The 14,001-nt window shown below is 54.4% G+C and overlaps 1 protein-coding gene across 2 annotated transcripts; it reads left to right on the forward strand.

Annotated features, from left to right (window-relative positions):
• The first annotated feature begins 1,692 nt into the window (after window positions 1-1,692).
• VAX1 (ventral anterior homeobox 1) lies at window positions 1,693-7,495 on the forward strand. Of its 2 annotated transcripts, XM_065894734.1 has the most exons (4): window positions 1,693-1,933; window positions 3,093-3,280; window positions 7,247-7,281; window positions 7,420-7,495. In XM_065894734.1, the coding sequence occupies exons 1-4, from the start codon at window positions 1,693-1,695 to the stop codon at window positions 7,493-7,495; spliced, it is 540 nt and encodes a 179-aa protein (XP_065750806.1). The 2 variants fall into 2 exon arrangements, with proteins under 2 accessions (XP_065750806.1, XP_065750805.1); XM_065894733.1 differs by lacking the exons at window positions 7,247-7,281; window positions 7,420-7,495 and adding an exon at window positions 5,137-5,703.
• Window positions 7,496-14,001: the final 6,506 nt, after the last annotated feature.

Genomic DNA, 14,001 nt, shown 5'->3' on the forward strand with positions numbered 1-14,001 from the left:
CCCTTTCCCTCCCCTCCCTCCTCCCCTCCCCCCTCCCCTCCCCCTCTCCCACCGGCTCGCCGCGACCCCCACTCCAGCCCCCTCCCCTTCCCCTTCCCCGCCCGCCTCCGCCCCCATTCTTGGAATTGTGTGGAAAAATTCTCAGCCAAACCTCCCACCTCTCCTCTTCCCCCACCCCCGCCCCACTCCCCACGCCCTTTAAAAAGCCCCCTTTCCTCCCCGGCCCCTGCACTCTTTGTGAATGAGGGCAGGGAACACGGCCCTTCCCCCGCCCAGGAGCCACGCCAGACCGCCGCACTCAGAGGACTGTTTGTTAATAGTCCAATTAGATAATTGCCATCTTTCACTCCTTTTGCTCCGCATTTCCCATAAAGGAATGAATGGGGAGAGCGGCGTGGAGAGGGCTTCTGCCCCGGCAAGGTGACGAGAAGGGCTGGTGCATGCTCCTTGCACAAGGCCATGCGCTTGAATTGAATCATTGTGGCCTAATCAATGCTCTTATTGGATTACTGGCTGTTGCTTTTCTCAAAGATATTGTAGCAGAGACAATGAAATAGCTAGGGGAAAACTTTTTTTTTTTAAGCAGATCTCACAGTTCAGATTTTCTCGGCTCTCTCTCCCTCTCCCCCTCTCTCTCCTGCTGGACTCTCTGAGTACAAAGCTGCCCTTTGAATGGGCTGCCTCAGGGCTGCTGGAGGTGCAGGCATGAAAAAATCCAACTGGAACTAAATGAAGAGAGGTGGCAGTTTAAGATGGCTGTCAGCGTCGAGGTGTGTTAAGGAGTTGTTTGGGACGAAAGCTTGGCTTTTTAGAGGGTGGGGGAAGTACTTTTGGGGAAAACTTTTTCTCCACCCCCCCTTTTTTCCCCTCCTAGAGGCGACTGCTTTCTTCTGCCGCAGGGTGTGTAAGGGTTTTTGTTTTTTTTCTTCCCCCCTCCATCCTCATTCAGCTCTATCTGTCGAGTGTGGAGAAAACCCCTCTAGCCAGTGTGTGAGCAGGAGGGTCAAAGGCAAAGGGAAAGTTAATAATGCCTGCTAACGGTACTAACAATTCAGGATGAATCTTGTCAAAAGTTTTTCTGGAAGTGTGGGTCTTTGATTGTGTGTTTCCTGAAAGCAAGACCAATCATTTCCGTTTATTCACTGGCTAAACCCCTACTTGATTGGGGACAAGGACAGAAACCATCCATTACGGTCTGATATATTATCCAAACAATTTAGTGTATTCATGAGGTAGCCGAAACGTGGAGGCTGCGAAATTACCCGTAATCAATTGCAACAGCGAGTGTGCGTCCTCCCGGGTGTCGGACAACTGCTACTCGCAGTCTCAGTAATAGGCGGGAGCCGCAGCAATTCGGAGTTGCGCTGCTCGCTACCTGATCGCCAGGCTGGGGACAGTGGACGTGCTCAGAGGACGCGGGCGCTGACGACGCGGCTTCGCCGCTGCTCCACCGGGATCCTCGACCAGACCCGCCGCCTCTCCGCGAGCGCGCCACTCGGCGGTCGCCGCTGACCTGCCCGCGGCCGCCGCAGCCGCCCCGCGGGGACATTCATTCTTGCCGCTTGCCTCTCTCCGGACCGAGCGTAGGGGCTGCATTGTAGCGGTTTTGTCTCCCGTCTGCTTTTTTTTCTCCTCCCCCCACCCCCCTTTTTTTCTTTTTCTTTTTTTTTTTTTGTTTCTCTTGCCTCTCCTATGTTCGGGAAACGAGACAAAATGGACGTTCGGTGCCACTCGGACGCAGAGGCTGCCCGGGTCTCGAAGAACGCGCACAAGGAGAGCCGGGAGAGCAAGGGCGCGGAGGGGAACCTCCCTGCCGCCTTCCTCAAGGAACCGCAGGGCGCCTTCTCTGCGTCGGGCGCCGCGGAAGATTGTAACAAAAGTAAATCCAATTCAACAGCGGATCCGGATTACTGCCGCCGGATCCTGGTCCGAGGTAAGAATGGGGCAGGGCTGCGGGGGGCGTTCTTTAGGGGCGACTCAGGGGCTCGAGCTGCGCGCCGCCACTGACCCCGGCAGGCCGGGTGGGTCTGCCTCCTGGGACTTAGGAGAAAGTTGCTGGCCCTCCCCGTCCCGGGTGCGGCCAGCCGTTGGGGATTCCCACCTGGGACGCGCGCTCTCCAGGAGCTTCGATCCCTTCAAGCCTCGAGAGGCCCCGCCGGTTTGGCTGCTGGGGTAGCCGAGGGACCGTGCGGGAGGGCCCAGGATCCAGGCTGCGGCCTCCGACCCGGGAAAGAAGCCGGAAACTCTGGAGGACCTGTTAGCATCCTGCGGACCGGAGGACCTGCGGGGAGCCCGCTCGCGGGCTCCCGCACCTTGGCGAGTTGAGCGCGTCCGAGGGGGCCGCGGGCGCTGGAGAACAGTCGCGGACCGCCGGCTACGGCCAGGCCAGTTGGCGCGCTGGGCCAAGGGGCCCGGCGCCGCGCTCGGGCCTGGCCGCCGCCGCTAGGAGAAGCAGCCAGGCTGGGTTGCCAGGCCGCGGATGTCGCTTTAGTGCTGGCCTCGACCCCGCTCTGCTGCGCGGCGTGCGGTCGGTTCCGGCGGTGGCGGTGGTGAGGCCCGGCCCCGGCCCGGCGCCGCCCCCGCCAACTGATCGCCAGGCCCTGCCAGCTCCGACTCGGTCCCTCCTCCTTCCGCCGCCCTGGTTCGGGAGGGAAGGAGACCCCGGGATGGGGGTGGGAACCGCCGGAGTGCGGTCTGGTCAACATGCTCCAGAGCTGGGGCCGGCAGGATCTGAGCTGGTCAGTGCGGGCACCCTCGAGCTACAGGGGACCCAGTCCACGCAGCCGAGGCCCCCAGACCAAAAGGAACGTCAGCCGATTTGGAATTGATTTTTTCTTTCTCCGTTGTTCGGAGGGCTCTACAAAGGCCAAGTCCGATTCCCCTTCCCATCAGCTGGGTGGAGTTAGTCCCCCCACCACCCCCCAAGCACATACAGCGTCCTTGCTCCCCGGCTGTGGCTGCAGGCCCACCAGCCCGACTTCCCACCTCCGGACTGCTGGCTGCTGGTGACTGTGTCCCAGAAGCCAGCTCGGGCCAGGGGAGGTGGAGGAAGGCAGGAGGGTTCTTGTGCCTGATTATCTCCCCTTCCCCAGATGCCAAGGGGTCCATCCGAGAGATCATCCTGCCCAAGGGCCTGGACCTGGATCGGCCCAAGAGGACGCGCACTTCCTTCACCGCGGAGCAGCTCTACCGGCTGGAGATGGAGTTCCAGCGCTGCCAGTACGTGGTGGGCCGGGAGAGAACCGAGCTCGCTCGGCAGCTCAACCTCTCAGAGACCCAGGTACTCAGCGGCCGGGCTGTACACAGCTCAGCATCAGTCTCCTTCCCCTTCACCCCAGCCAGCTCTTCCTCACCACCTAGCTCGACTCTGGATAGAGCTTCCCAGGTGAGGCAGAGAAGATAAGGAGGATGGGGAAGAAAGGGCGAAGGCTTTCTCCCTTTCCTAAGCCATCCCTTTCCCCCTCCACCCCAAATCTTCCTGGCCTCTAGCCCAGGAGGCCCCAAATCCTATCCTTTTGGATTTCTTTTTGGACCCCAGTCTTGAGAATTCCCTGCTTGTCTCTGCTCTTGGAGGAACCAATGTTTGCCCCTGTTTTGGTCACAACGTTTTGGCCAGATTTCCAGGCACACCCCCTCTGGAGACCCTAGCCTTACACAGCACCCAGGCCCATTCAGCAAGAATGGGGCTAGGGCCAAAGCCCCCTGTTCCAGAGCGTGGGTGACAACTAGGGATCAAAAAGTTGCATATTCCAGAGATCTGCCTTTGCAGACCAGGCTGCCCCAATGCTTAAGGCTTTCCCTGGTCTTGAGCTGGACTCAGCCCCATTCCCAGCCCTGAGCACCCACTGTGGGCACCTAGGAGACCCTGTCTTAAGTGCCAGTGATGTGTGAGGTATGGGATGGGAAGCAGATCTGGGGCCTTGGGAGCCAGCACTGACAATTGTGCTTGAGGTCTTTTCCTTTACATGAAATCCATATGATGCTACCGGGGCTGACCGCGTGAACTCTGGGCCCAGGAGCACTTTATGGCCTGAGAGCTTTGTGTTGTAGGGATCATTTAGGGCCTCCCCAGGGCATGGTACCAGCTTGGCCTACGGAAGGAAGGCATATTTCTTTCTGAGGACCAGTCCCTTGACCTGTGCTCAGCCCTGAAGTGGGTGGGGAGCATTTTAGGTATGGGATCTGGGCAGAAAGCTGAGAACCAAGGACAGAACATACTGGATGTTCGAATTTGAGTTGGCATGGTAGCTTTTTCCCTATTCTCTCTGCCACCATCCCTCTTAGTTTACAAAATCTAGACAGAATAACCTTTCCCTAGAGCTGCCAAACTCCATTCTGGGCCACCAGCTAGGCCTGAAGAGGGGCAAAGGGAGAATAGGAAGTAAGAGGGGAGGTTGATGGAGAGAATTTAGCCCACTCCAGCCTACTGACTTCCTCCCATGACTCCAAAGTTCATGATGGAGAGCAGCTGAGTTACAAATTAAGGGTATCACTCAGACCTTTCGATCCACCTGGTGGTGAGGAAGCTTGGCCTATAAAGTTCATCCTGCACCAATTATTCAGTCTATAGCCTGCTTGCTGCTAGTAGATAGTCAATCTGACCCTAACAGGCAGGAAGTAGCCTCTCGTAGCCTTCAACAGGAGTAGTGCTCTGGGGCTAAATTCGAGCCAGTTGGGCCACTCTCCTCCCCATTCACCCTCACTTCCCACTTCCCGAACTGCATCCTTTAGGCCTTACACCTTCTCCTGGAAAAGCGGGCTTTTATGCAGCACTGATCCATAGTCCCGCTGCAGGCAGTGCGGCAGCCCAGTGAAATAACTTCTGGTCTTCCTTCCAGTTAGGGTCGTGGACATTTTTATTTCTTTGTTATTTGTAACCCAGGCTGGCCTAGGCCTGCTTCCATGACCCGGAAGCCCTGCGTATGGGAGCTGTGTCCCCCTCTTGGCGGCCCTGACTTCCCGCCCCGCCCACCCGCCCCGCAGCTCCCGGCCCGACTTCGGGCTGGGCCTGGGACTGGGGCTTTGGCTGGAGTTGGGGGAGGGCCCCCTGGAGCCCTCGCGCTCCGGGAGCCCGCTCCCCTTGACGCCCGTCTCCCTCTGTCCCTCTCTCCCACCCTCCCTGCGCCCGGCGCGCAGGTGAAGGTCTGGTTCCAGAACCGGCGCACGAAGCAGAAGAAGGACCAAGGCAAGGACTCGGAGCTGCGCTCGGTGGTGTCGGAGACGGCGGCCACGTGCAGCGTGCTGCGGCTGCTGGAGCAGGGCCGCCTGCTGTCGCCGCCCGGCCTGCCTGCGCTGCTGCCGCCATGCGCCACAGGCGCACTCGGCTCGGCGCTACGCGGTCCCAACCTGCCGGCCCTGGGCGCGGGCTCTGCCGCGGGCTCGGCAGCCGCCGCCGCCCCGGGTCCCGCAGGCGCCGCGTCCCCGCACCCGCCGGCCGTGGGAGGCGCTCCGGGCACCGGGCCCACCGGGCCAGGGGGACTGCACGCGGGCGCACCGGCCGCCGGCCACGGCCTCTTCAGCCTGCCCGTGCCCTCGCTGCTCGGATCCGTCGCCAGCCGCCTTTCCTCCGCCCCGTTGACAATGGCCGGTTCGCTGGCCGGGAATTTGCAAGAACTCTCCGCCCGATACCTGAGCTCCTCGGCCTTCGAGCCTTACTCCCGGACCAACAATAAAGAAGGGGCCGAGAAAAAAGCGCTGGACTGATCTTAAGTGTTTTCCTGTATTTATATTTATAGTATCTATCGTGGTGATATTTATGGATTCACGCGCATTAGGCACCCGGGGCCCCTGCGCTGGGCTCCCGGCTCCCAAGAGGCCTCTGACAGCTCTCCTTCCCCACCAGGCTCTGCTACCAATATTACCCCATTTGGGCTATTTTTTCCCCCTACCGTTCCTCTATGTCCTCCCACACCCACCCTTCGCCCCCAACTTCCTTCTGAATCCAGGAGAATCCAAAGAATTGAGGGGAAAGCCCGAGTTAGCCAACCTGATGCCCCAACCAGTGCCTGGCCCTGGAGGGTAAAGTCTGGTTCTAAGTCCGGAGCACAGGACATCTGCTCTAGATCGAGCCACTGCTGCCGTTGATTATTCTTATGGATATCTGAAAAAGGAAGCTGCGAGCAGACCCCAGCTGAAAAGGCTGACAGATTTCATTAGACCAAAAAGGAGGACGCTCCTTCCTCTCGCCAGAGAAGCCCCTGGGCCCCACTTTGCGGACTTCTCGAGAGAGCCGGTGCACACGCAGCTTCCTGGCTGGACAAATCCTGCCGAATTTTCTCCCCTTTAAAGAAACTCCAATCACAACCACCCCCGACCCCAGGAGACAATAAACCAAACATCGTGATGGGCAGCGGCGGTAATAAATTTGGTCTCATCAGCAATAAAAGGAGAGTAAGAACTACTACAAAACCAAATGGAGTGGAACCAGTTTTTAAATACTCATAACGATGGAGTTTAGAAGGCGTAAGAAAATGCAGGATACAAAATGCGTCCCAGGGCAATACAAAATTAAAGTTCTGGGTGTAATGACTTAAAACAGGAATTTAAAAGGGAAAAGCAAAATAAAAGCCTATGCTGCTAAATGAAAGAAAATTCAGAATCTTTTCCGAGGCTGCGCCGGGAGGTGGCCGACAGCTTCACGCTCCTCCAGGAGAGAGAGCTGTGCAGCTGGCGGCAGCTCCCGGACGCTGGCGCTTCTCCCCACCGTCTCCCTTGTTCCCGGACCCGTGGCTCCGGGCAGAGTTGCTAGGTTTGGAAACAGATCAGTGCCCATTGCCTCCTCTCGCCCTCTCCCCGGATTCACAAGACCCTCCCAGCACACAGGAAACGTCCCGATTTCAGAGTTCTTTGCGGACGGGAGGCAGGGACGCAGCCGGGGACATCAGGGCGGCCCGGCCTCTTCTGTCGGTAGTCTCCATATCCCCATCAGTTCCCTGCGTGGATATGAAAGGCATCCCTCTCCACCGCCTCCCCTAAAACACCCCCAGGGTTTAGACGGTCCCAAGTCAGAAACCCGGACCGCGACGCTGTCGCGGCCTCACGCCCTAACCGCACAGCCACGGCCACCCGCATTTTAACCAAAACCACAGACCCAGACGGCGAGGTGCCGCAGTGTCTAGAATGTATTCCTCCATCCGAAGCGAGCGCAGAGCATTTTAAAAATAGTAATTTTATTGTAAATTATTTACGTCGGAAGCTTTTTTTCCTTTTTTCTTTTCTGTCTCTGTCTCTCTTTTTTTTTCCTTAGGCAAATAGTGAAGAAAATAATGAACGATTCCAACGCGGGTAGGTGTCACTGAATCCTGGCTACTAACTTTGTTCTGAATGTTTTGGATATTTGGATGTTTTGTATTTATGTGGTGAGAGTGAAATATATATATCTATGATGATAAATGAGGTGTATTTTTGTCTTGTATTTGAAGGATTAAAAAAACAAAAAAAAAAAAAGAAGAAAGAAGAGCCAGCAAGTGATGAGTCTCCGAGTGGGGACTCCTGAGGCAGAGGGTGGCAGCCCCGGCAGTGCCGGGCCCTGCCACTGGTACCGAGAGCGCTTGGGATGAGGTTTGGGGAGGGTTTCGGTCCGGGAGACAGAGGCGCCTGCTGACGATGTTTGTTCTGCTTCCTTTCACTCTCTGGCTCTCTGTCCCAGCGGTGTCGGACCATCAGGCCCTCCCTCCTAGATCTCCCACTTGGTGTTTCTTGGTTTATTTAGGAATTTGTCTCCGGAAACCCTAGAGCTCCTGCCTAATAACGCCCCCAGCTTCTAGAGTTTTCCAGCCGCAATCTCCACGCCGGCAGTATTTTGGATTTGTGCAATCACAGGGCCCAGAACAGGGAAGCTTTTCCTTTCTTCTGACTTACAATAAGTCTCTTCGCCGTCAAAGAGAAACTTTGAAGGAGCAAGAGAATAAAATAGTTATTAACTCCTGCAGAGACCTCTCCCCCCACCCCACCCCACCCCAGTACATACAACATACACAGTGGTGACGGATGTAGATTTTGCAAACAGAAATCTGGGGAAGCTAGGAGGGCTGGGGACGGTAGTCCAGGGCGCGCTCTTCTAAAGCTGAGCGGCGGGCGCGGCAGCTCCAGTCCCCTCTTCGTGGCGCCTGAACCCCTGGGGGGCATGGGGGCTCACAGTTCTCTTGGGGACACCCGCACAGGCCAGGCCCCTCGGCCCCCCACGCGTGCACTGGGCCTAAACCGCGAGCTTGAGGCGTCCGAAATGAGGCGGCGGTACGGTGTGGGCAGCGGAGTTTCTGAGCTGAGTGTGCGATGGGCCCTACCGAGTTTAGGACCCTTGCCGTCGGCTCAGAGTTCTGAGAGATCAGAGCAGCCGCAAAGCCCAGACAGTTCACTTTTGTTTCTCAAAGTCGCGACACACCCCTCCCCCCCCCCCGCCGCCACTTTCCCTCCTCTACCCGTTCCGTCTACCCTTTGCGTTCCCTCTGAGGACCCCTCTCCTCTGGTGGGGTCCCAGTCTCCACCCCCTTGTTCCACCCCTTTTCCATCCTTCTCCACAGTCGGGCTCTCTCCCTTCTTCCTTTTTCTCCACCTGGAGACTTCCGGTGTCTCTCTCTTTCTCCCCGCTTTTGGATTCCTCTGTCTGCCCGGGTGGCCCCAAGGCCGATGCGTGGGTGGCTCTTGCTGCAGATTCATGGCTGGTGGCTGAGGCCAGCAAGGGGAGAGGAGGGAGTGAGAAGGTGGCATCATTTTATAGAACAAAGGAAAGCACAAAATCGCAGCTTCAGGGTCCCCAGGAAGCTCAGCCCCCTCCCCCAGGAGCCTCAGCCTGGGGAGTCAGCAAGCAGGTCCCTCAGCAGTCCCCCACCCCACCCCCGCCTTTCTCCTTTTTGCTTTCTTATCCCTAAAAGGAGAGAGAACGAGTTAACCCATCTCCTCTCTGCTCTCACCTCCCTTCCCCTCCCTGGCTTTGGGAGAGCTGCTGAGCTTTTCACCTGCCACTCGGGGTGGAGTTCTTCTTCGACTCTTCTGCATAGAACAAGAATTACAATTTTAATTAAAAAACACTTATAGACAATTTATTTCATTTTAGTGCCCGTCCTGTTTCCTCTCCTTCCCCAAAGGCCTTCAGCAAGTTGCTTTGGTCCCTGGAGGCTTCTAGTGAGGTCTCTGGCTTCCAACTAGTGACTCACAGGCCAGGGAGGAAGCAGGTGACCTCTATGAGAACAACTGGCCCCGTCTGGGAGAAGGTGGAAGGGACTTCTGGGGTCATGGAGAACAGCTGGAGGTAGGGGTACTGAAGGGAATCTCATGCTCAGTCCTGCACAAAGCAATATCCAAGTTAGCTCAGAGCAGAGGAGAAAAAGAAAAAAACCTCTCACCAAACTCCTGTTGAGTCTGGCGGTAAGGTGTGGCAAAGATGAGGGAAGTCACTCCGGAACTGGACGTGTGCTCATATCCATGCTTGCAGTTGGCCTAACTCTGAGCCAGAATCTGTTCGTAAGAAGCAGCATTTAGCGGCCCTTTCTAGTTTACAGCCTTTTGCATACACCATCTCTATTACTCCTTACTTTCAGAGGTCCAGCCTCATTTTGAAGAGCCACATACAGGCTTGGAGCCCTCAAATAACTTGCCGAGGGCCAGTAATCAGAGCACAAGACTATAAGCTCCCCCTAGGGTCAGGGCCCTCCTCTTTCTTTTTCTTCCCCTAGGGTCAGGGCCCTCCTCTTTCTTTTTCTTCCTCCTTCTCTCCCTCCCTCTCCTGTCTCTCCTTCTCTCACTCCCTTCTTTCTTCTCTTTCCCTCCCTTCCTTCTTTCCTTCCTTTTGTGTTCAAAGTGTCTGGCTCACGTTAATGGAACTCTTTAGCCTATTTGCTTCCACACCTGCCAACTCCTATTTCCAGGCCTCTTTCTACTACACCAGCTGCTGAGGATTTACTTGGTGCCTTAATCAAGAGGTCTGAATTTCTCCCTTCGTCCTGTTTTCTTTCCTGCCAGTACCCAACTCCTTCCCCCACTTCCCTCTAGAACGACATCTTTAAACCTCCTTACCCTCTTTACCTTACACTTTCTAAAAAAATCTTTTTTTTTTTTTTTTATGCGTTACGCGGGCCTCTCACTGTTGTGGCCTCTCCCGCTGCGGAGGACAGGCTCCGGACGCGCAGGCTCAGCGGCCATGGCTCACGGGCCCAGCCGCTCCGCGGCACGTGGGACCCTCCCAGACCGGGGCACGAACCCGTGTCCCCTGCATCGGCAGGCGGACTCTCAACCACTGCGCCACCAGGGAAGCCCAAAAAAATCTTTTTAATTGAGGAATAATATTCATATAGTAAATATGTATATGGTAAAGTACACAAAGCTTAAGTATACTGTCAATGAATTTTTACACACACACACGCACGCACGCACGCACGCACGCGTGCGCACACACTTCTTGAATTGTTCCAGTGAAACTCTTTCAACTTCTCCTCTTGGGCCACGTCATGACACAATGGCTTTCTCCTGTTTGAAAAGAAGTGGTGTCATATTGGTGTGATGTTTTTTTTCACAGAAAACCACTCCAGGAAGTCCTTCTGAGGCTTCTTGAAAGCATTAGAAATCAGGTATCTTCCGATCTCCTGCAGTCCTGAGTTTAAGTGACTTAAATCAAACACCTGATCAGAGCTGTCTACTAAGTCAGGGTTTCTCAAGATACAAATGAAAACCACCTGCTACAGATTCACTTGGGAACTAGTCGAAATGCAGATTCCTAAACCTCAGCCCCACCTGATGTATCAGAAACTCTGGGGGTGGGGTTCAGGAGTGTGCATTATTAACAAGTTTCCCAAGTGATTCTTATCCACACTAACATTTAAGAACTACTGTACTGAATGGCAAACTCCCAAGACACTGCAACTTCCAGCATCTGGCCTGGGACCTGGCGTTTGGTAGGAATACAATGCATGTTTGTTAAACAAATTAATCCACATTTTCTGACACAAGTTTCTTGGATCACATAATACCATTGTAATTTAACACCATTTCTACATTGGGAAATCCTTACATATCAGAGTCTTCTTACTTTAATAGGTTTCACTTTGATGAAGCAGGAGAGGAAGATGGATAGATTTTGGTGGTTTCTCAGGTCTAAGGGAAGGTCTTTTATCACCCTAACTGGGACCATCTTGCTGGACCAGATGCTCCCCTTTAGACCTGGGAGTTTGGGGGGGCAAGAAGAGAGTCCTCCATATTCACTGAAAGACACTCAGGTGCACTCTTTTCTTGGTGGCAATTGAAGATGTCTGTTGGAGAGACATCAGAGCTGTGGAAGGAGCAAGGCCACCAGGTCCAGAGGAACTGGCATGGAATGGACATGAAAGCTGAAAATTACTTTCATATTCTCTGGTTTATTTAGTTGATATGAAACTTACTTTCTGTCTAGAAGCATATTTGCTTATCTTCTTACCCTGAAAACAGAAGACATATGTTGTGCTTTACGTGGTAGTGTTGTATCCATTCCTAGAAATAACAGCAGCTCACACACACACGTTCCTCAGTATCTCACAAGGCCCAGGATGATGGTTTGCTCCACTAAGAAAAAGTAATTAATCTTAGAGGTTACTAGTTACAGACTCTCCAGTCACAGTGACATGGGTTCAAATCCTAGACCCACCACTTAATAGCTGTGTAATCTTGGACAATTACCCAGCTGCCTGCTTTAAGCCTGTTTCTACATGTGTCAAATGAAGATAATAATGGTAGCTACCTCATAGAATTTTCATGAGTAGTTAATTAGATAAGGCATTAAAGCATCTGGTACAACCTAGTATCAACATTCAAATATTAGCTATTTATTATAAGACTGTGTCAATGTGGTAGCTGATGGTCTGAAACTCTCTCAGGGCCTTAATTTCCCCATCTGTAGAGTGAGGGGGTTAGCCTTAAGTCCTTACTCAAGGAAGGACTTGGAATTGTGGTTGAGCCAGTCATAATGGAGTTTACTCTCTCTGCCTTTAGTAAGGCCATCAGTAAGAACAGCACTTTCACTAAAAATGATAAATTATTATTTAAATGACTTGGCGGACGGCCTTCAGCTGTCAGTTGTCAGACAGCCCTCAGTTGTCAGTCTTTTTTGGGAGTTGCCTCAGCTGAAGAGAACTACCTTGTCCAAGGTCATCCCTAATTTCCCAGGGTGGCTTCCAATGACGGAGAGACCTGGGGATAAGCCTGATCCTCTGCACTCCAACTTTGGATAGTTTTGAAGGGCATCCCATCTTCCCATCTTCCCAACTCCCTGAAGTTCTATTTATCCTGTTTCCCCATGGCTTTTCTCTATCATTGCTGGTCTGTATTTTGTTCCTTTCTTTTTTTTTAATTAAAAAGATTTTAATACAATTTTATTTCCATTTACAGTTATTACGAAATATTGACTATATTCCCTGTGTTGTACAACACATCCTTGAGCCTAGCTTACACCCAGTAGTTTGTACCCCCCCATGTTCCCCCCCACAACCACTAGTTTGTCCTCTATATCCGTGAGTTGCAGATCTGTTTTTTGTTGTTGTTTGTTTGTTTGTTTTGCCATACGCGGGCCTCTCACTGCTGCGGCCTCTCCCGCTGCGGAGCACAGGCTCCGGACGCGCAGGCTCAGCGGCCATGGCTCACGGGCCCAGCCGCCCCGCGGCACGTGGGATCTTCCTGGACCGGGGCACGAACCCGTGTCCCCTGCATCGGCAGGCGGACTCCCAACCACTGCGCCACCAGGGAAGCCCGCAGGTCTGTATTTTGAAAGATTTTTGGCAGTTGGGGGAGACCCCAGGGGAAGTGGTGTGGGAAGAGGAGCACACGGATTCTGAGGCACAGGTCAGTCGGTGAGTTCACTGCAAAAGTGACAAGAGGATGACGGTGGTGCTGGTGGTAGTGTCAGTTGGTGCAGTAGCAGAAGAAATGGAGAAGAGAGGATGGGTTCAAGGTATTTTCTGAGGTAAAATCAACAGATCTTAGTAATCAAATGGAAGTGACGGAAAGTAATCAAATTTGAAACTATTTTCCTTGCGTCTGGAAGGGAATGAGATGAGGAGCTTAAACCAAGAAGGGGCTGGGGCAGAGCTGTCCTCAAGGCTGTGGAGGCAGCTACGAGTTCCGGAGGAGGCTTTGGACCGGAGGGCAGGAAGGCCGGAGGGCGGGAAAATCACGGAGCATGCGCGCTCCGCGCGAGCCTGCCGGAAGCAGTAGGCGCCGCTTCTCCGCGGCGGGAGGGCGTGAAGGAGTTACCGGGCCTCTGGGCTTCTTGTCTATCTGCCAAGACCTCACGTCTCACTCCTCACCCCTTGCTGCTCTTGCCAGTCGACGGGCCTAGGACGCACTCGCATGCGGTGCCAGCTGCCAGGAAAGTGGAGAGTTGGACCTGGTTTGACGCTTTGGCTCCAGAGGCCTTGACCTCAGCTGAGCCTGACTGTGGCGCCCTCTTGCGCGGCATGGGCAGAAATAATGGAAACGCCCTCCTCGGAGGTCGGGCTCTGAAGAGGTCAGCAGTGAGCAGGGCTGTGGAGCAGCAGGAACTGGCATGAGGAGGTGCGGCCGCCACCCGTGGAGCCCCCGTCTCCACCCGGCTGCTCAGCTCGTGAGAAAGGAGAGGGAGGTAAGCCGGACGCCATCTTTCTTTCCGTCCAGACCAATGCTCTGGGTTCTGAGCAGCAACACAGGCTGGGCCCGAGTCGTGGGCCCACTCCCTCTTGGAAGGAGAGAAGCAGGAATGAGGAGTTTGCTAAAGGTGCCTAACAGTGAGTGTCTGGGTTTTGCTTTGTTTTCCTTTTTTCCCGTTTGTTAGTAAGAGGTTAGATAGGTGGTCCGTAGGGAAGTTCATCTAGCCCATTTTACTTAGGGCCAGACTTTGTCCGTTCCAGGGAAGAGCTAAATGCAAGTTTAATGTTTCCATCCCAGATGTCAGTTGATGCTATGGAGAGCAAGCCCAGAGGGGTGAGCAAAGGCAGCCCGGGGAGGAATGGGAGGGGAGAGGGAATAAAATGAAATGGAGTGAAAGGAGGCGAGGCGGGAGCG

The sequence above is a fragment of the Phocoena phocoena genome, chromosome 16 (genome assembly GCF_963924675.1).
Source record: "Phocoena phocoena chromosome 16, mPhoPho1.1, whole genome shotgun sequence".
NCBI classification, from domain to species: domain Eukaryota; kingdom Metazoa; phylum Chordata; class Mammalia; order Artiodactyla; family Phocoenidae; genus Phocoena; species Phocoena phocoena.